Source organism: Pholcus phalangioides, unplaced genomic scaffold (genome assembly GCF_987345545.1).
Source record: "Pholcus phalangioides strain wild (caught in Gottingen) unplaced genomic scaffold, Ppha-v1.0 ptg000008l_1, whole genome shotgun sequence".
Lineage (NCBI taxonomy): Eukaryota > Metazoa > Arthropoda > Arachnida > Araneae > Pholcidae > Pholcus > Pholcus phalangioides.
The window spans coordinates 52,707,695-52,730,425 of NW_028301601.1; the positions used below are offsets into that span (position 1 = coordinate 52,707,695).

The 22,731-nt window shown below is 34.4% G+C and overlaps 1 protein-coding gene across 2 annotated transcripts in view; it reads left to right on the forward strand.

The window, feature by feature from the left end:
- Positions 1–22,511, forward strand: part of Tim17b (Translocase of the inner mitochondrial membrane 17b) — a 34,711-nt gene extending 12,200 nt beyond the window's left edge. For both annotated transcript variants that reach the window (XM_089234898.1, XM_089234899.1), the window contains exons 4-7: positions 2,426–2,554; positions 14,508–14,543; positions 15,576–15,650; positions 22,238–22,511. In XM_089234898.1, coding sequence (XP_089091024.1) covers positions 2,426–2,554; positions 14,508–14,543; positions 15,576–15,650; positions 22,238–22,308 — 311 coding nt within the window. In that variant the 3' untranslated portion in view covers positions 22,309–22,511. The remainder of the gene's footprint in view (positions 1–2,425; positions 2,555–14,507; positions 14,544–15,575; positions 15,651–22,237) is intronic.
- Positions 22,512–22,731: the final 220 nt, after the last annotated feature.

Sequence of the window (22,731 nt, forward strand, 5' to 3'; positions counted from 1 at the left end):
TCGTTCGTTTTCTTGGAACTCAGAAAACACGCACGACAGCGTATCATCCGTCCTCCAATGGCATCGTTGAAAGATTCCACCGGCAGCTCAAAGGCGCCATACGCTGCCATGCCACAGAACGTTGGACTGAAGTGTTACCTACTATACTTCTGTCCATCCGAGCCAGCATCAAACCGGAAATCAACACTTCTGCTGCTGAGATGGTTTACGGATCACCATTGCGCCTACCTGGTGAATTCTTCCGCAGTTCCGACCCTCAGCCAACACAGCCGGAATTTCTACGTGCTCTACGAGATCACATAAACACTTTACGTCCGATCCAAACGTCAAGGCATGGGACTCACAACGTTTTCGTTCATAAAGAACTTGCTGTTTCTTCCCATGTGTTCGTGCGGCTGGACACCGTACGAAAGCCCCTTCAACAACCATATTTGGGGCCATATGAAGTGATTGAACGATCTCCAAAAGTATATACAGTGAACATGAAAGGCAAACTAACGAAAATCTCAATAGACAGATTGAAACCAGCATTTTTGCTTGATTGCACTTTTAATGAGCAATCGCCGTTCACTGAACCGAAACAGCCTTATGTAACTCGATCAGGGCGTACGGTTCGTATAAGAATTCCTTGATATTATTCTTATTTGCATATTTTTTCAAATGAATAACATTATTTTTGTTTTTTGCAACATTTTTTGAAAATTAGTATTATGTTTTGCAAAAAATTTTCATTTTTCAATGTTCTTATATGTATACTATATATGTCTATTATCTATTCTAGTAATCGTTTTTGCATATACATACATTTACTAATTTTTGATCATTTGTAATTTATTTTTTTGCTCGACTATTAATTTGTGCATAAGGTATTTTCGTATTGCGTATTTTTTGAATTTTTCGAACAAAATTTTTTTTTTTTTGCACATGTCAATGCCATATTAGTTGCCGTAACTATATTGTCAAATCGTCGTAACTATACTGTCATATCGTCGTAACTATATTATCATATTTTGTACATTGTGCCATATGTCGTCCTTCAGACTCGTGGGGGAGTACTGTGGCGCTACTTGTCTTGTACAATTTTTATATTTTTATTTTATTTTTTATGCCACTTACTAACTAGGCATTATCTAGTGTGTTCTTGTATTGGAGTTCAGTCTGGCTCCAACTGTCGACCGAACATGTCCTAAAAGTCTCTCTCTCTTCTATTAAATAACTAAAAAAAGAAAGGAGTCATGACTGTATGTTTCCGAAATAACAACCAGACACATCCACCAGCATCACCACACACCAAAGCCTCAACCAGCGTCACTGCTTCTTGATCAGGAACAGGATATGTTTCCGGCCACTTGGTAAAATAGTCCATCACCACAAGTATATACTTGTGACCATTGTGGCTTCTGTGTAATGGTCCAAGGATGTCCAGGGTAATTCTCTCGAACGGTTCACCAATGTTGTAGCATTGGAGGCGAACATGGGTGAGTTTCAGAGGACCTTTGCAAGCGGTGCAGGCGTCTCAACTCTTGCACTATTTTCCCACATCGGTCCTGGACTTGTCCCAATATAATCATTCACAGACCTTCTGGAGAGTTTTGGTTATGCCGAAATGTCCATCGGTTGGTCTTCCATGCAACTCATTCAAAATTTCTTTCACACGGTTTCTTGGTAAGATGAGTTGTCATTGGAATATCTTCCCAATCCGATTTGCGGTACAGCATGCCATTTCTCATCTCCGGGGAGTCCCATAGCACCCAGTATCTTTTGGTCATCAGACTGGAAGAGGCGACGTCTTGGGGGAATGGGGGGATCTAGAGTTGCTAGACGTCTGCATATATGGCCCACAAGGGCATATGCAGGTTGGGATTGCATTTAATGTTTATGAATTATTGAGAGACTGCAACCTCGAAACGTTGTTTTGGGAGATGTGGGGGGTGGCTTCTGTGGTCTGAACCCTCTAGGTTCCAGTGGCACTAAGGTGTGTTTAATGAACTTCAAATTAAAATTGAAAATTGTTTTTGATTATTTTTTATTGTATGTGTATATTATGTTGTCCTTGGGGGGGGGGGGGTACCCCCCGCCCCAATGGCAAAGCTGAACATTCATCACTACTCCCGAGCTTTAAGTCAATGTTGGCATGTCTGCATGTGATAATATTGGTTGTTGCAGTTGATGCCAGTTATAATGAACATGAGTAATGACAACTGCTCTTTTATAATAACTGGCACAGCTATGTCCCAATTTCTTTTCATACAAACTATCATGTATAATTTAATTTCGATGGAGCAAGGTGGAGGGGCGGTATAACGAGCATCAACTGTATAAAGTTGTCTTTGTACACATTATTTGTATAATCAGGTAAAAAGAAATGTTTTCAATCTCGAATATAATGTTTAAAAAAATAAATTTCTTGGTTTTATTCACTTAGGAAATTTCGCTGTGTGGGGAGGACTTTTCTCTACAATTGACTGCACCTTAGTTCATATAAGAAAGAAAGAAGATCCTTGGAACTCTATCGCTAGTGGCGCGTTAACTGGAGCAGTATTAGCAGTTAGAAGTAAGCTATGGAGAGTAACTACTTTTTAACATTGTTTTTTTTTAAATATTCCCATTATGGTAAACATTTTCCAAATACTTGTGTGTAAAATAGGTTGGTTACTAACTAGCCTTGACAAAAGAATGATTAAAAAAATATATAGTGCAGAGATTTTCTATATTTGATATCCGAATCCATTGGTGCCAATGCTTCCGATTTTTCAGCCCTATTAAAATAGTCCGGTCAGAAATCTAATTCTTCCGATTTTTTTGTATCTTCATAGAAAAATCCCTAGAAATCCTCATTGAGCTTTGTTTGAATGGAAAATCCCTAAAGAAAATACTTTTTCAGTCCTTGCAATTTCAGGCTAACCCCGTTTTCTCAGGAAAAATATGGGGAATCGGGATTTCAAGTAAGAAAATTTGGTAATTGTCACCAATTATGATGATTAAAGCAAGCAAAGTGGACAATTATTGCTTAAAGTCAGGACAAGAAAAAATGCATCCTGGAAAAACAGGATTTATATATGGTCACGTGTTGCAATTTCAAAAAGTCCCTGGTTTTCCCCTTTTATTTGTTTGACATGTTTTCTTTGATGCAGAATGTATCACAGGATAAACTACAGATTTTTCAAGTCTGTGAATTGGCACCTATAGGAATTGGAGTCTGAGGTCAATACAGAATTATCAGAAATTGCCATGTCCAACCAACATGGATAGATCAAAAATATCGGATTGAGAAAAAAATTGTTTGAGCCATTTCTCTTAAAAAAAATGTTTGTCTTTTAGCTGGTGTCTAAAATGATTTTTAATTTGTCAAGTCCTGGTTTTTAATCAAGGTTATTGTTCTCACAATCCACTGATATTTGAAAATATTTGTATAGTGACAGTTTAGAATTATTTTTTTGAATTGTCACGATTTTATTCTGTGTCTTATGTATCATGTCTTCTGCCACGCCCGAGCGATTGTTATGTTGCTGTGTTGGTGTCAGTAAGAAGACTAAAGAAATCATGATCCTGAATAGGAAGCATTACTCGGAATGTCTTAGTAATGTGCCATAGAAGGGAAACATAGAAAGAAATTAGTAGTCTAGTCTCTTTCAGCGTTCTGTGCTTCATTTTACTTTAAATTTGTATGATGCCAAATACATCTTTTTTATAGTGTGTAAAATATGCTGCTGCGCCAGCTTGTGAAAAGGTGTTCTTCACATATGATTTATACTTGTAATGGCTTCTGCCACACCCAAGAAACCAGTATGTTACTTAAATGATGGTAGTATAAAGAATAGTGCCCAAGTGGCGCAGTAGTAAGATGCTCGTCTTCCCCTAAAAATGAAGGTTACCATCAAGGTCCACAGGTTCGAATCCAGGCATAGAACATCAGAAGCAAGTTCTTTACCTATCTATCCTTGGGTGACCACCGATGGATTGATCCTTCATTTCCCACCCAGCAACAATGGTTGGAAATTGCCGTATGGCAATATATGACCAAAGTTGGTTTGTGGTAAAGTAGTATGAAGACTAGAGAAATTTTCATTCTGAATAGAAAACATTTTTGGAAAGGTATTTGTAATGTGTTAAAGGAGGAAAGCAGTAAAAAAATAATTAGCTGTTTTTTTTCAATTGACTCGTGTTTTGGCTAAATTTTTGCACTTCCAAACCGAATAATATATTTTCAAAGAGCTCAAAATGTTGATCTTCTTTGCGAGATTGTGAAGGCTTTTTTAATAAACTCAAATTTTGTTGAAATGAAAAAACTTTCATTTTTAATAAATTGATTGGATTATTACTTGACCATATATATTCCTCAAACATTCTTCTGCTGAATTTCTAAAATGTTGGAGCGTGTGTATATATGAGCAGCCAGTTATGTTGTCAGAGTTGTGCTTGTATTGCTGGTACTGTATTTCCGTATTTTGGATGAAACAGTAAAAGTGAAGATGAAGATGGTAAATACACTTTAATTTTCATTTTATGCATGTATCACATTGGTCTCCTTACTTTCTGCTGAGAAATATGGAAGACCAGCTCGCATATGCCCCTCAAAGTTAGAAAACCATAAAAAACAAACCTCAGTTGATTGGACTGCAGGTGCGCTTCTGATATGGTATCTAAGCAACCAGTATAAAGATTTAAAAAATTTTATGCCTTAGTGTGTTGGAAATAATGGGATAGTGCCAGAGACAGGAAATGCTGAATTTAAATTAAAAAAATGCATCTTCATAAAATTTCTAAATCAAGTTTTTAATTGGAGGCATTAGTGTGCAAACTGGGATTTTGAATACAGTAGTACAGGATACATTGCAAGAGGATTTGATGAAAAGAAATAAAAAAATTTGTACATCCAATGAATTCATTTTGGGGGTTTTGTTTGTGTGTGCACCGTAGACTCTTAATTTGGCCCATCTATCAATCTGGTGTTTTGGGCAATCTTCCTGCGAGTGTAGAATGGGAAAACGTGACTATGTCTGTGTGCTGAAGTTAATACTATTCAGAAGGGCTTTTTTCAACTACCTTTTAGTAATCCAGTAATTTTTGTAATAAGGCACACCTTGGTCTCAATATATGCCATATTAGTGAAATTAATGTATTGTCTTCTGCCACACCCAAACAACCAATATGTTGCTTAGTCTGTGCCAGTATGAAGACTACAGAAATCATGATCCTGAATAGGAAGCATTATCAGGAATGTCTCGGTAATGTGCCAAAGAAGGGAAACACTGATACTCTTCATAAAAGGAAAAAAATGCTGCACGCACAAAAAAATATTTTAGAGTAGTGGATATTTTTCTCATTATTTAAGCTCTCCTCTTGAACTAATATGTGAATCTACATGTGGATAGCAAAAAAACTTGTGCATTAGTCACCGCATTGGTAGAGGACGGGTGTATAACGCAACGTCCCTTATGGGAGTTGCTTGCCCGGTTCGAAATATCCAGTAATTGTAGTGGCAAACGACAAGGGGAAAATTATTACAAATAAACTTTCGCATGAAAATATTATTTATTAGGTTCGAATGTATAAGTTAGACAATTTTAACAGTAGAATAATTCAACATAGAACCCTCTATTCGACATTGACAGAAATATACTATCTCACCGGTTTATGGTCATCAAAAGTCAATCTTCTATGCCGATCGGACATCCGACGTTGATAGTCACTTCGGCGTAGCGTATCCCGTAAGTATCAGTGGAGGTCACTTGGTTGAGAGCCGGATTGCTTCGATCAGCTCCAGGGGGGCCCCTCGGTTGAGAGTCGGGTCTATTCCAGCAGTGGCCCCTCGGTTGAGAGTCGGGTCTATTCCAGCAGTGGCCTCTCGGTTGAGGGCCGGACCACTTTGGTCAGCTCCAGGGGGGCCTCTCGGTTGAGGGCCATATCTATTCCAGCAGGGGCCTCTCGTCGGTTGAGAGCCGAATCTCCAGGATGTTACTTACTGCACGTAGCCTTGACAAGGCCAGCTGCAACGTTGCTTTCCGTCTATCGTCAGCAATGAAGTATTTCGACTATGAAGATAAATTAATGCTTTCAATTCCGGACCTGCTGGGGAAACAAATTCAGATACTATAAACTATTTCATTTTAAATAACTATTAGCTTATTTTCCCAGCCTAAGGCCAAATGATACGGTAGCAAGACGGAGAACCGTCCAACTAGAGGGCTTCAGTTGAATGAACAAAACAAAGGATGAGCACAGAGTCAGACCTGTTACAACATACGGCCGGTATTTAAAGGAAAAACTTCCGACCGCACGTGTCTAATCAAGCCAATTGGCTTCAAGGTCACCGCATTTGCATGTGATCCTAGGCGGACATCACGATCGGCCTTGATCGTCACCATACGATCACCGCTGCCGTGAATAGTAACAATATTTATGACAACAAATTTACGTAACGGCAACTACAGACTTTTACGCCGGGGGACCATCGGCACATTACAATAAGAAATGAGGGATCATATTCAATATAAATTTTTAAGATTTGCATGTGTTTTTCTGTTTTATATTGTCTTCTGCCACACCCTGGCAACCAGTATGTTACTTAGTTGGTGCCAGTATGAAGACTACAGAAATTGTGGTCCTGAATAGGAAGCAGTACTAGGGATGTCTTAGTAATGTGCCAATGAAGGGAAACAATATTTATAAATAAAAAAATATCGACTAAATATATGTATGTATGTGGAATATGGAGGGAATGTTTTTTGAATTGAGGGTCTGCATTACAAAACTAGAATTTTGAACTCGATTTCAGAATTTCTGATTTGGACAGCAGATTTCTTTTGGTGCTTTTCATTAGTGCGCATTAGAAACTTGTATAATAGAAACCATTGAGCACTCTGTGGAATGCCACCTGAGAGAAAGAAAAGTTTCTTGGAGTAATCACACAGCCCTATAAAATAAGAGCTTGTGATTTCTGAAATATGAGGTTTCGAAAAGCATGAGATAGTATCTGATGAACACAAAGGTTTTTTGTCACATAAATAATGGTTGGACTTACTTACCTGTAAAAAATCAGTTATGTATTGTATTAGTTTTTTTAGCTTTAGCATTTTCTCTGTCTGTTATATGCTGTCTTCTGCCACGCCCGAGCAATTATTATTTTGCTGTGTTGGTGTCAGTGTGAAGACCAAAGTAATCATGATCCTGAATAGGAAGCATTGCTGGGAATGTCTTAGTAATGTGCCAAAGAAGGGAAACATTGAATTAAAAAGACAACTGCTTTAGCCAGAGAAATCAGTTCCCATTGTGTGGAGTAAAATTTTATGATCTGATGCACACCAAAATGTTTTTTGTCACATAAATAATGGTTGTGCTTAATTATACCTGTAAAAAAATCAGTTTCTTATGTATTTTATTAGTTTTTTAGCTTTAGTATTTTTTCTGTCTGTTATATGCTGTCTTCTGCCACGCCCGATCAATTATTATTTTGCTGTGTTGGTGTCAGTGTGAAGACCAAAGTAATCATGATCCTGAATAGGAAGCATTGCTGGGAATGTCTTAGTAATGTGCCAAAGAAGGGAAACATTGAATTAAAAAGACAACTGCTTTAGCCAGAGAAATCAGTTCCCATTGTGTGGAGTAAAATTTTATGATCTGATGCACACCAAAATGTTTTTTGTCTCATAAATAATGGTTGTGCTTAATTATACCTGTAAAAAAATCAGTTTCTTATGTATTTTATTAGTTTTTTAGCTTTAGTATTTTTTCTGTCTGTTATATGCTGTCTTCTGCCACGCCCGATCAATTATTATTTTGCTGTGTTGGTGTCAGTGTGAAGACCAAAGTAAATGCTGGGAATGTCTTAAGAATGTGCCAATGAACGGAAACAATATTTATATTGAATAAAAAAATTTCGACTAAATATATGTATGTGTGGAATACGGAGTTAATATTTTTTGAATTGAGGGTCTGCATTCCAAAACTTGAATTCTGGACTAGATTTCAGAATTTCTGATTTGGACAGCAGATTTCTTTTGGTGTTTTTCATTAGTGCGCATTAGTAATTTGTATAATAGAAATCATTGAGCACTCTACGGAATGCCACCTGAGAGGAAGAAAAGTTTCTTGGAGTAATCACATAGCCCTACAAAATAAGAGCTTGTGATTTCTGAAATATGAGGTTTCGAAAAGCATGAGATTTACAATTTCATTGGTACTTTTTGTGCTAATTTGACGCAAAGCATGTTCTTAGGAGAATGAAAAATATATTTAAGGTAATCTTTAAGCATACTGTAAAAAATTATGTAATTTCAAATTTCTAAAATTACATCTAAATGAAGGGGTTTAATGACAATAAGAAGGGATATCATTGCATTGGAAAAAGTTTTTTTAACATTATACTAAATGCATTACCATACTAGATCTAAAAATATATATTTGTGAAGAAACTATTGCTGTTCTAACTCGCAAAGTTCCCTGGAACCCATATTATCGGAAAAACTTGAGTCTTGGTTGAGTAGAATTGTGATGTGTGGAATATGTCTTCATCATTTGCCAAATTCTCGTATACATAGCATGCTATAGACCCCCAAGCAGAATGATTTGGGCAATGTTTGCATTGTTCTGCAATGAGCCCTCAGCTGACTGGAAATGTTCTGCATTAAAAATTCCCATATAATAGTGTTTCTTACATTTGTCTTAAAATTCTTCCATATTATTCTGCAGTAGCACTGATTGCTGAAATTACGTCGCAGAGCAAATTCCACTTTAGGGGTATAGCCCAACTAGGGTTTAAGCTACGGTCACATTTTTCCCAAAGTGTGAAAGAAAATCTCAGAATGCAAAAGAAGTAGTAACCACTTTCATAAAAATGCATACAGGAGGTACGAAACAAATTTTGCTAAAGATTTTCCTCCCTATTTTCGTTATTTTGCTAAAAGAATTTTTATCTAGCTGAGCTTATTTTCCTTGAGCCCAACAGTGACTTTATGTAAAGATTTTGTTATATCAGGTATCATTGAAGTGAGATTTCTCTGCATTCAGTGTTTATCGTAAATGTTATTTTTATATGAATATTTATTTTTTGGTATTATGTCTTCTGCCACACCCAAGAAGCTAGTTCGTTTCTTAGCTGGTGCCAGTATGAAGACTAAAGAAATCATATTCCTGAATAGGAAGCATTATTGGGACTGTCTCATTAATGTGCCAAAGAAGGGAAACAATCTTGAATAAGCTAAATTTTTCAAGCATTTTTAGGTTACGATTCCAAATAAAATTTTGTTTAAAAATGTATAAAATATGCATATACCTGATGAGGTTCTTCATCTGGCAATGTGTTTTAACACCCGTATTTTACTATGTCATGAACATTGAATGAATCAAGGATTATAGAGTGTGTACATATTTTGTCGGCCACAGCCGGGTTTTGTCTAATCTCTGTCACCAGATTCGTCCTATTCCGTTGATCTCTCCCTGCGTTTTTGAAGATGGCCAAAATCTCTCCGGAGCGAGGATCTGAGAACAAGAAAACATCTTTATTTACAAAAACTCAATTTCCTGCTAAACTACAGCAGCCTTCCAAACATACGCACTTCTCTCCTCGATTTCTGAGTCCATTTAGAATCCTGTTCCTCTATTCTAACAATCGCATTCCATGCGAACCTTGCATGCGTTCCCAAGCCTCTTTAAATTCCTATCTTTCGTAACAATATATATATATAAATTGCTTTTCATTTTATTTGTCTTCTGCCACACCTAAGCAACCAATATGTTGCTTATGTGGTGCCAGTGTGAAGACTATAGAAATTGTGATCCTGAATAGGAAGCATTATCGGGAATGTCTTGGTAATGTGCCAAAGAAGGGAAACATTAAAATTAAACTTGCAGAGTTTCAGTATCTTTTTCATTTTGAAACACTAGGTACCATCACAGATAAGATGGCATATTTGAAATGCGTTATAAAAATATGCAGTTTTCTTGGGGGAGATATACATAATGAACAAAATGTTTTGTCTTGTCCCAGAAATTATTTTTAGATCAGATATAGTCAAAGTTTGCCAAATCAAATATTTATGCACTAGCCAAATTTCTAAGCAGTCAAGCAGGGTTTTCGCTTGAGAAACATGGTCCTGAATGATGTTTTTCTCTTCCAGAACTGCATAACTTGCCTTTGCTAAAAGATGTTATGTAATGAAATCAAACTCTGTGAAATTGGTGTCTAAAGTGACCTTATGTTCTTTGTATAGTAAGCACTCATCACAACAAACATAAAAAGGAATTTATAAATAAAAAATTAGAATAAGAATGCGCACTTGAGACGACGATCCTACTCGATCGCTTTCACACGCCATTCTCCCCCATGCAAAAACAAAATTAGGCAATCGTTTTTTTACGAATGTCAATCTCCTGAGGCTTTTCTTGTGCTCTGGAGCCTTATACCATATTATTACGTCAAGGTTTTAACTGAGACGCACATACAGCACACTAAATTACATTGAAAGAATTTTACAGGCTCCAATATTGATTTTCTAGTTCACCTTCTGCCTGAAATTTGTCAAATCCTCGCTATAGTAAATATCTGGTTACAGCAAATCAAATTTTTGGTTGAGAGATCATTTTAAAAGGATTTCACTGTGTTAGTAGTGGATAATAGGGAATTGGTATTTTTTTGCACATTACAAGTTGTTTTCAAGACTTGTTTTCTCTTTTATGTATTATGCCTTTTGTGACACCCAAGCGACCAATATATTGCTTATATGGTGCCAGTATAAAGACTAAAGAAATCCATGATCCTGAATAGGAAGCATTTCTGGGAATGTCTTGGTAATGTGCCAAAGAAAGAAAACACTAGATTAGGCTTGGGAAAAAATACTGACAAGAAAATACTTCAGTGTGTGTGTGTGTTGGTTATTTTTGTGTTTAAGCTGTTACTCGAACCAGAATTTGAATCCACGTGTGTGTGTTGCAGAAAACTTGTGCATTAGTTACCTGATTGGTAGATATCTTTTAATTAGATGACTTAGGAAATTAAGGATGATATTGGTTTTACATCTTTTAAAATAATTTGTAAGCTCTGCATGTGTTTTTATATTGTACTAGGTATAACAATACTCTTCACTGCCCAGGTTTTCTTTAGTTATTGGGAGGATTGAAAAAGTGACAAACCATTGTAAAGGCATATGAATGCCTGAAACGCATTGGTAGAAAACCAGTGTGTGTAAACATTCTAAATAATGAAAAGTCATTATTGAGGCTCAGAAACCATTGTTGCCTGATGGATTCTTAACCCTTTATTTAATAAGAGAGAAAATTAGAAATTTCGTAACAATTTTCCCTCTATGCATATGAATAAATGTCCCCCCATGTATGGCTATGCACTTAATGTTTATCATGTCCAAAAAATTAGTGTCGGTTGGATTTCAATACTTAAAAAGTACACTTATCTTTGGAATTTAAGATTTTTCAGTCATTTTTCAAGACTCAATACTTAAACCACTAACTAGCAGAAAACTTGTGTATTAGTCTTTTCAATGGTAGGTTATATATCTGAAATGAAAGGTAATATATGTTTTACATTTTTCGTCATTTTTCAGGTTTGCGTGTGTTTTTCTGTTTTATATTGTCTTCTGCCACACCCAAGTAACTAGTATGTTGCTTAGTTGGTGCCAGTATGAAGACTACAGAAATTGTGATCCTGAATAGGAAGCATTATTAAAGATGTCTTAGTAATGTGCCAAAGAAGGGGAACATTGAAAATAAATTTGCAGAGTTTCAGCATCTTTTTCTTAAAAATTTGTTTCAAAATGTATAAAATATGCATTTATCTGATGAGGTTCTTCATCTGGCAATGTGTTTTAACACCTGTATTTTACTGTCAAAAACATTGAATGAATCGAGGATTGTAAGGTATATAGACTCTCATTTTTCATTCTATTTGTCTTCTGCCACACCTAAGCTACAAATATGTTGCTTATATGGTGCCAGTATGAAGACTAAAGAAAATGTGATCCTGAATAGGAAGCATTACTAGGGATGTCTTAGTAATGTGCCAGTGAAGGGAAACACTAAAACAAATCAGTGGGATTTTGTTTTTGAATTGGCCTTAAATTTAATTTTAATTTTGGTTTTTAACCTTTTCCCATCCGAATTAAGAATTAGATTGATTTTTCTCATTTTTTTCATTGATCCTTTAGTTTAGAGATATTGTTCAAAAAATCAATTGCCGCAATGTATGAAAAATATATTTTTTAATTTGTAGAATCAAGGCTAATTTGTGAAAAGGTTAATATTGTTTCATAAGATTACTCTGTATTGTTATGGTGTCAAAAAGTGAATTTTTTTTTTTTTTTGAAGTGTACAAAATGTGCAGCTACCCCATGATTCTTATAGTTAAGGTTTTTGAACACATTTCTTTAATGTGTTATTGAATCAATTACCACCAGTCATTTAAAAAAATAGTTTTCTGCCACACCTTAAGTAATCAGTATATGTGTGCTACTTGGATAGATCTGGGGATGGGACGAACAGTGATTTGGGAGAATACTGAATATTCGGCAGCCTAATATCAATTTTCTTACAATTCATCACAATTGTGAATAAAATGTTTTTGGTTAAAAATAAAATTATTGGTAATATTTTAAATGATTGAATTTTTTATTTATGCAATTTATTATTAAATAAATATTTAAAAAAAAGGCAATTGAAAGACTTTCATTGTCATGATATAACAATAAAATTTAACAATCTTGTATTTTAATATTACTTACTGAATCAATTTTTTTAAACACTTTTTACAAATTATTCATCTAATTAAGAGAATGTCAACCACATTATTCATTCCCAACTAGTAAGGCATCATAAAATTTACTAGTTATTTTCTTATTTTCCTCTTTAGATGCTCATTGTCCCCTTCAGTAACTCGATACGTATTTAGTCTAGGTACATCCTTGAGTTAGTGAACTTGTGTAATTCATGCTCACTTCCACTTTATTGAAGTAGGATTATATTTTGAGTTTCATGTTTTCCTTATCCTAGATATTCACCCTGACATAACCTCTTTCACAGAAACGGATATACACCACTTAATAAAATATTATCAATAAATTTTTAATGGGAAAAATCCCAATTGATATAATTTTTAAAAATTAGTTGGTTGTGCTTAGATTTACAGATATTTGGCCGAATACTTCAGCATTATTCGGCCAAACTGAATATTCGGCAAAAGTGCTGAATAGTGGCCAAATATCGTCCCATCTCTATATAGTTCCAGTATGAAAACTGAATAAATGGTGATCTTAAATAACAATCATTACTGGGGATGTTCTTGTGATGTGCTAAAGAAAAGAGACATTGAAAGTTTTTCAGTATGTTCCATTTTATTTTGCTTGAACTGCCAAATAAAGGGAAAAAATGCAGTTGCCTTGTATTTCAAAGATATGAAAAAGTTCCATGAATTAGTTCAAATATCAAATAGGCTCTTGATATATCCCAGGTTGCCACGACAAAATCTTCAGTGACAGTTTATTATTAAATTCTTGTCTGATGATGCAAAAACACGTCATGAAATCAGAAAATCACAAATGTTGAACACTAACTCATTTTTGACTGCTCTTGCAATTCGTGATTAAATCGCGCAAATTTTTTCATGTATGATGACTGGCTATTTAAATATCATTTTTGAAGTTTCGAAAAATTTGACATCACTTAAGCATGTTTTGTTATAATTAATGAAAATTTCCAATTAACTTTCTAATTAATATAAATTATATGTTTGATCAAAATAATTATAATTTTGGGAAACTTCAAAAAGTTATTTCTATTCATGGTCAGGGAAAAAAAATTAGGATAGAAAATTTGAATAAAATTTCTGAATTTCATTTTTGAAAAATCAAAAAAAAAATCTAATTTCATTGTAAACAAACTTTAAAAAAATATTATGACACTCATTAGACCTTTTAATTCCTAAAAATGTTCATTTCATACAAAAATCTGAATGAAAAGAAATTGAAAAAAAAATAAAGGGTATACAAATGCAGCGTCAGCCAAAAATGGGTAAAATCCTGGAAAGATTAAAAGCTATATATTATGATTGACTTTTGATTTGTCAAGCCCTGGAGCAGCCTTATTTTTTTTGATGGAAATGGTGTCTTCTGCCACACCCAAGCAACCAGTATGTTGCTTAGTAGGTGCCAGTATGAAGACTAAAGAAATCCATAATCCTGAATAGGAAGCATTTCTGGGAATGTCTCAGTAATGTGCCAAAGAAGGGAAACACCACATTCAAATAGGCATCTGCTTGTTTCAATTTTGTGGTTTTGGAATGATGAAATATCACTTGATGCACAGGATTTAGAAATTTTTTGAAATTGCAAAAAATCTTTTTCACAACAAAAATTGTTTTGATTTCAAATTTTTTAAAATTATATAATCTCTTGTAAAAATCTGACTCGTGATAGCATGTGAAATATTTTTTTTGTAAAAGAAAATCCTTCAGAGAGGTGTTCAGTTTTTCCGTATTTCTTATTTTCATTACTTTCTTGCAGATGGTACTGGTGCAATGATTGGATCTGCAGTTATAGGTAATTCCTTTCATAATTTTAATTAAAGTATTTTTCAGTTTATCAATTTCAAAAAATTGTGATAGTATGAATCTGTGCCAGTTATATATTAAGGATGTCCTGAATTGTAATCCTTTAAACATGGTGCTTTTCGAATAGTATAATTTTCACTTTCTAAGAAACTGAAAATTCCTGGTAGTCCGTAGAGGCATTTGTTTGAACCCTCAATTTATCTGGCAGTATGACCAGAGCTTCGCAGATCAGGAGAAAATTTAGGTGCCAGCAGAATTATATTAAGGACAATTTTTTCCACCTAACTGTGAAGGATAACATATTTTCCAGTTAGTTAACACACTGACATAAATTCCTAATTTGTGTTCTCTGGTTTCCCCAAAACAGAATGTACCTATAATTGCAATGTATGTCTCAGAACAAGACATACAATTACTGCTTCTTCAGAACAATCTTGAAGAATTATACCTGCCGCACACAATACTAATATTTTTTTTTTTTTTTTTATTTGGGTCCTTCAGACTAATATTGCAAAACATTTTTAGTCAGCCAAAGGCTCATAGCAGAACATTGCAAAGCATTGTTATAGGGTCTGGTTCGAATTTAGTCACACAAAACCATAGTTTCAAATTCTAATTATTTAGTAGCTGGGTCAACCTTTATGAATTTGATTTTTCAGGCACTGGTTATGGTATTTTGTGTTTTTCAGCAAAATTTCATTGTTGATATTTACTATTTTAAACTAATTTCATCTGAGTCAGGTGTGAATTTCAATGGCACAGTGTATTAGCCAAATGTTATATTCCTGAATCATAAACTCAATGAGTTGGAACAGCATCTGCAGAATATTTTTTGAACTGCTGAGAATAATTTTTTTTGTTATAAAGAGTATTTGTTAAAATTTATTTATAGATTTATGTATTTGACTTTCATGTGACTTTCATTTGACTTTCATCATTCTCATGATGAGATTTTCATGTGACATGTTTTAGCTTTTTTTTTTTTATAAGCCAAAAAATTCTTAATTTCACTTGTTTTTAGGTGGTGTGCTTTTAGCTTTGATAGAAGGAGTAGGAATCCTCTTCACGAGATATTCTGCTGAGCAATTTAAACCTAGTAAGTATACAAGAGTCCTTTTCGCGAGCAAAATACACTATCTGATCTCAAGTAAAGTGGTAGAGAAAAATTTAACGACAGCTGAAAACTGCCATATCTTAAAGTTGTACTTCTAGATGCATGAAATTTTCAGAGTGATAACTATGATTGTAATTAGACTTTTTCCAATAAAAATAAATTATATTAGTGCTATGCTGCTTCAGGAAAAATTTTAACCTGTGGAAATAGGTATAAGGACAATTAAGAATTATGCTAAAAAATTTTATTCTGATCGAAAGAGTCCTTTTTTGTTTCTAATATTTATCTTGGGGGGGGGTGTGCCATTGATAAGAAATAAGCTGTTAATATTTAGTTGCGCAATCGGCTTCCAATCTTGTTTGATCACTGCAATGATAATTTTTATACCATGTAAACCATTTCTAAATGCTTCGTGAGTCAAAATGCCACACAATTGCAAGCTTTCAGTCAATAACTCTCTGGCCCATTTATGGTACTCTAACATACAAGTGCTATACAGGATTAAAAAAAGGAATTACTTGATACCATTCAAGGGGTTCCATTGATCTGGCTCCAAATCAACACATTTTAGACTGAAACATGTGCCATCTCTAAGTAATGGAGGCACCTCAGAAACCGATATTACCTATATTCCAAAATACGGCTCTGTCATTGCATAGGTTAGTAATATTTAATACTATTCAGAGATGCTGCTGTACTCTCCCAAGACCCAGGCTATCTAAAAAAATCTGGGTCCTTTTTGAGTGAAAGTGGGTCCGCCTTGAAAAAAAAATTATCTTGAAAAAAAAATATGGTTCCCCACCCCTCATAATTGTGTATGATGTAACGTGTAAAGTGTATGATGTAAAGTGTAATGTAACACTTGTATCTGATTTTTTTCCATCATGCCCTGGGTATTTGATCACCTGTTTATCTCTTCGTTGAGACAGCGGCAGGCCATGTTCTGGGTAGGAGGAGAAGGTACCTGTGTGAATCAAAATAAATAATTCCATTTCTAAAAACATGTTCTATAAAGGTTCATTTACTTTCATTATTTACTAGTAGGAAAAGCTTGCAAAGAAGCCCATTAACACTGAGAATTTGACACGGAATTTAACAAATATAATAAATCTAAAACAGATATACAATCGACCCCACTTATAACGTTCTCATTTAGAACATTTTAGTACTACTTATTTTCACAGTCCCAACTTTAAGTAATTCTCATTAACATTTCCCGTTTAGTGTTTTCCTGCTTATACATCATTTTTCAAAGAACATTATAAGTAGGATTCACTGTAGTTAAAAGTTAGAGGCACAGGCACACATATGTTTACTAAGAAATCAATCTATAAATTCCTTTCTGATTGATTTTCCATTTTGATAAAAAAAAAAAATCTTAGCTCTTTCAATATCTTCTGATTACATTTAAAGCAAATGAGATTCTCTCTGAAACTCGTTTTCTGATTCTCTATTCATATAAATCCCTGTGAAGGGATTTCCTGGTAGAATAATTTTATTTTCCCTCCCTTATGTTTTTTTCCTTCCACTTTATTTTATTTTCCTTCCACTCTAATTTGTCACCATTGAACTGCCACATATTTTCACCTCTGAATATGGGAGCTATGTCAGAATTGTGTTGGTGAAATTTGCAGTGTGCTTACTTGTTTGCGCGCCCAGTATTTGGCGTGTTTTGTGTCATTGGGTAGTGCCTTCTATCTAGGGCCCAACTAGATACTTTCTTAAACAGGGCAAGCAGGCATTTTGGCACCCTGTGTAATGTAGAAGCAGTTATATAAAGGGTGAATTTGACCCCCCCCCCCCACCCCAGTCCAGTTATATTCTTGTGCTCCTCTGAAAGCAGAGTCCACATACACACCCGTGAATTTTGCGATGCAAAACGGTGCCTACTACATAGCAGCTAGATGACAAAAATGAATTTTTCAAGGTAGAGTTTTGCAGATTTGGTTTTTTCATGAACCATCTCTCATAAAATGTTTTACAATTAATTTTAACAGGCATTCCAAATCCTTTAAGATTTTTCAAAAAATGCGGATTTGCTATCTTGTAGGAATAAGGTGAATTTTTACACTGTAATAGATGCTGCCTTTGGGTGCTGGCAGATAGCTGTTAAAGTATCTTAATTTCCGGTATGTAACTGGAGGGGAGAAAATCCGCAGGGAAATAAAAACTCCAAAATTTGAAACTTCTGTGCAGAGCCTCTCATTTAGGGAAACAACTAGGTATTATCCATCTTATTCTTTAACAACCCACGTGTGTATCAATACAGTACAGTATACCAAGTAGTAAAATCACTTTTTCAAGGTCGCACGATCACGATAGATGGTAAAAACGAAAGGGAAAAGGTTGGGACGTTTTCTCTCTACTTTTTTTCTTCGAACTAGGAATGAACATGTCCCGGAGGACGTGTGAACCAAATTTTTATGCCTTTTCCAAAATTTTGGGTATTTCAATTGCTTCTTATCAAATAAAAAATCCTGATCCCATTTACTGTCTAAAGATACATTTTTCTCTTTGCTGTTTTACAAGGGGAGGTTTGGATTTTGGTTTTGCATACTAGATATTTGAATTGTTTTAATTGCATTAGGAACAGTTCAGCATGTACAAGGCAAGTTTTATTTCTTCTACATCAGATTTTTTTCACATATAAGTCTAAATGATCATCTTTACGAATGGTAAGAGAAAGAAGCCGCCTCTCTCTAACTTTTAGTCAACAGTTCTCTGGTCCATTTATGAAACTAACAGACTGTAAAAAGAGTGTCTTCATTCTTTAAATTCATGTCATTTCATGACCACAGGCATCAGATTTTCTCTAAAAGCAAGCTTTTCGTCCTTTCAATGTTCGATAAATATGTTGTCTTTGGCATTTTTACACTTTCAGGTGGGGAGAAGGCTTACGTCAACATGAGAAAAATGTGAATTTCTTTCTTCGACATCAGAAAACACACTTGCCCTTATGCAGGGTGGGCAAAAGGTCCATACAAACTTCAAATGAATAAAAACCAGGAAAGTAACCAAAAATAAAAAATGGTTTGCAGGGTTAGCATCACTAGGTCACTGGAATTTTTTTTTAAGACAGAAAAAAAAAACTAAAAGACTGGTACGAGCGACTTTGGTGGAAATATGCAAATGAGGCGGCTACAAGAACTTTATTTTATTTCAGTTATTTTTCTGTTTTTTATGAATTTTTAATTTCTACTGACTTTTTGCCCGCCCTGTACTTTTTCTTTCTTTAGTTTGTACTTTACTTTCTTAGGTTTGACTTTTACTATGATTTCTACAATTTTTTTCTGAAAAAGTGCAGCACTCATGAAAATTATTTTTACTGGAGCAAATCTGCAATTGTATTTATCACTCTAAAATTTTCATGCGCCTACACGCACAGGTTTTCAAGATATGACGGTATATTCTGTGTTCTTACCCCTGCTGTGGATATCTATTACTAGTGCTTCTATTTTCTACTGCGATCACAGGTTTCAGTCTCCCAAGACGGCTATCCACTAATTTAAGAATGCTTGAATGAGAATTAGAGCATTTCATTGACAGCTATTCTGGTTCTGCACATGTTTTTGCTGTTGTAGCGTCTGATTTGCAGCCGATGTTCCAGTTAATCTGAGTATTTTAAATAAGATTCGGTTTAGGACTTAAAGGGGATACGACTGCTGTGCCTTCAAAAAATCATGTTTAAAAAGGTCATTGTTCAGAATGTTTTGGCACCAACATTTTGACAGGTGCTGAAACGGTGTATTAAAAAAGAAATAATTTAAAGGGACCCGGTGGCAACCATGCCCCCTTCAGAGTCTGATACAGACGTATAGAGATGTAAAATTCTCGAGAATAATCTTTCGGAGAAAATTCTCTAGTAGGACTTATAAATAACTTGTAATCCCTTTTTGGCGAGAAAAATGCCCAAAAGCCTGATGAGGCTTCGCCAACCAATAGTGAAAGTCATGCTTTCATGTGTCTTTCTTGCCAAAGAAAATCAACACTTCAAAAAGGGGACACTGTGACTGTTGAAATGAAAAAATGATTAAAAAAACAGCAAAAACAATAATGAAAAATCGTTGGACTAAATAAGGGATCAAGATAAAAATATAGCATGTTAGAGACCACGGATACAGGATCAAAAATATTAAATACTAAGACTCTCTTTTAAATTCTATAATGGTCAAGGCAATAAAAAGTTCTCTGGGTTCAATAAAAACCACTATTGCGGGATTAAAATTACAGTTGACACTCAACCCCCATGATACAGCGACCATTCCATTACAATCTAGACAATGTATAAATGAACAAAACTTAGGATACTGACTCTTCGAATTCAGCGCTTTATATGAAAGCCTATTATTACTAATGATCTCTAAAGGTGATGTCCCCTTCAGACGATAACCAATAGCAAAAGAACGGAAATAGCAACACAGAAGCCGAAGGAATAAAACAATAATAGCCAACACACATAGAAGAATGCTAACAAGAAAAATGGTAGGCTATCACTGACGAGGAAGAAAAGTGCTAGGAAGTTTACATAAATCACCAAAGATAAAAAGGCATTATGTTATAGCTGTTTCCAATTCGATTATAATATAATTCCTCATTGGTTGTAGAGGAAAAATACCATAGTTTTAAGGTAGGATGTAAACTTATTGGTTGTATTTGATGTGGACATCGTCTTTTATAGATTGTTGCACGAAAACCCTTTGCTTGTGTGCGTGTTTCGCATATGAGCCAGAAGTAGTGCCATATTAACGATGTTTGGAAATGTTTTCTCGATACCTAAATATTGTGCAGGATGTTTCCAATTATCAACAGTCATTAACACAGTGTGCCAAGTGGTTGGTTGTAGAGGAAAAATACCATAGTTTTAAGGTAGGACGTAAGCTTATTGGTTGTATTTGATGTGGACTAGAGATGTAAAATTCTCGAGAATAATCTTTCAGAGAATATTCTCTGCTAGGACTACTATTATAAATAACTTCAGAATATTCTTATAAGTTCTTGATGAGAATATTCTCCTGTTATTTATAATATAGTTACATATAATATCCTTGAGAATATTCTCTGGAAGGACTACTTTCATAAATTACTGGGGAATATTATAGAAAATAATAAGAATTATTCGGAAGTTATTAATAATAGTGCTTGCAGAGAATATTCTCGATGAGAATATATTTCAGTTGCCGAAATCTTTCCAGAGAGTATTATCAAGAATATATGTAATAACATGTATTATAATAAATAATCTCGATAAATAACTTGAGAATAACTATTATGTTTTATAAGAATATTTTCTAGTAATTTTTAATAGTAGTCCTTTGAGAGAATATTCTCTGTCCCAGTCTTTCTTCCCGTCAAGAAGATGTGAATATTGAAGTTTGTAGACCACAATATTTAAGTTTGAAAGCAAATAAATTAAATTAACAGGGCTGAATTGCACAACTTTAAAGAAATGTGAATGATACAGAATTTAAGTGCATGTGCATTGAAGAAAACAGTTCTGTATCTTAGAATGAAGGTTATTATATAAGAATAGCTTCCCTTTATCAATCAACTTTGATTTAATTTCTTTTGTTAACTTATTTCTGAAAATTTTAAAATAATTTTTAAAGGTTTTAATCTAAAGGTTTCTAAAATCTTTATAACCTGTCATCCTGACCTGGAGAATATCCTGAAAATATTCTGGAACTAAAAGTTGTCATTGGGGATGATTATACCAAAAATTGTTGTTCATAATATAAAAAAAATTAGTAAAAAAAAATTTAAATTATTTAAAAGAAAAATTAATATTCTCGATTATTCTCCTATTTTTATATCCCCGTTTTTCGAGAATATTCTCACCTCACATCTTTACAGACATATGTGAATGTTTGTTAGCTGATTAAAATCCATGTCTCAGTTTTATATCTCCTAACTTTTTCTGAAAGAAAGAAAACAGCAGCTAAGATATTTGAATGTTTCCCACATTCTTACCCCACCACCACATTTGTTTTTTGTATTGAGTGTTCATCTGAGTTTTGTTCAGGTCGACCTTATACTCTTTTTCCAAGACTACTTGGAGCAGTAAACATGTTAACTCAAAGATATATGCTGTTCGTTTTCCTTTATTGACATTTTAGCTATATTGGGTTCTTAATTTATGGGGTCATTGGTTTAGAACCCCAAAAAAAAATGTTTTGCATTCTGCAACGAGCCCTCAGCTGGCAGGAAATATTTTGTGTTAAAAATTACCAATAACAGTTTTTCTACACGAGCTTTTCTGTCTAATCAAGTTTTCCAGAAATCATTCTACGACATGTGTCCGCTTTGATAGGTTTAGAGATGGGTTCTTTATACAAATCCATTTGCATTCCTGTTATGAATGCACCTATCGTGCCACTGGGGTCTGGTTTCACTAATCTTGAGAAAAAAAAAGTCCAATGGGATGTATCCACCATGTTCATCTGTGTATATATGACAGATGTAGTTCTTAATAGTGTTCAGTATTGACTGCATAAATCATTTAACTATTTGTCATACCTGAATGTTGTACACCCTTGATGTCTGCATATTGAAATCTATATTATTTTTTTCAGTAAATCCCCAGATGGAGGATCCCAGTCAGCTGAACACTGGTGGTATTTTTGGTTCGAATCCGCATTCATGAACAATAACTACATTTTGAACAGACTCATTCTTCGCATCGTATGTTTTTGTGGTGTAGAACACTTGTAAAATGTATATATATACATACACGAGCATATATAATATAAAATGTCAGTATTGGCAATTAGAAGTAGTGTTAACTTCGACTATTTATTTGTTGTGTTGTTGAGAAAAAGTTATTCCAATACAATTGTTTTGACTGAAGACTTGCCTAATCTTATTTAACATGCTCTTCAACATAAGTACTGTTTTCATTAATATAGAATCTCGCCTTGAAAATTGCATCACGGATCAGTGTCTAAACATACATCGTTCAGGGTTGTGGCCAGATATTTATTGGGGGGGGGGGCGCATAACATGGTTGGATCTATTCTATGAAAATCGGTCATTTTCCAACATTTGTGGAGGCCTTGTCAAATGCATG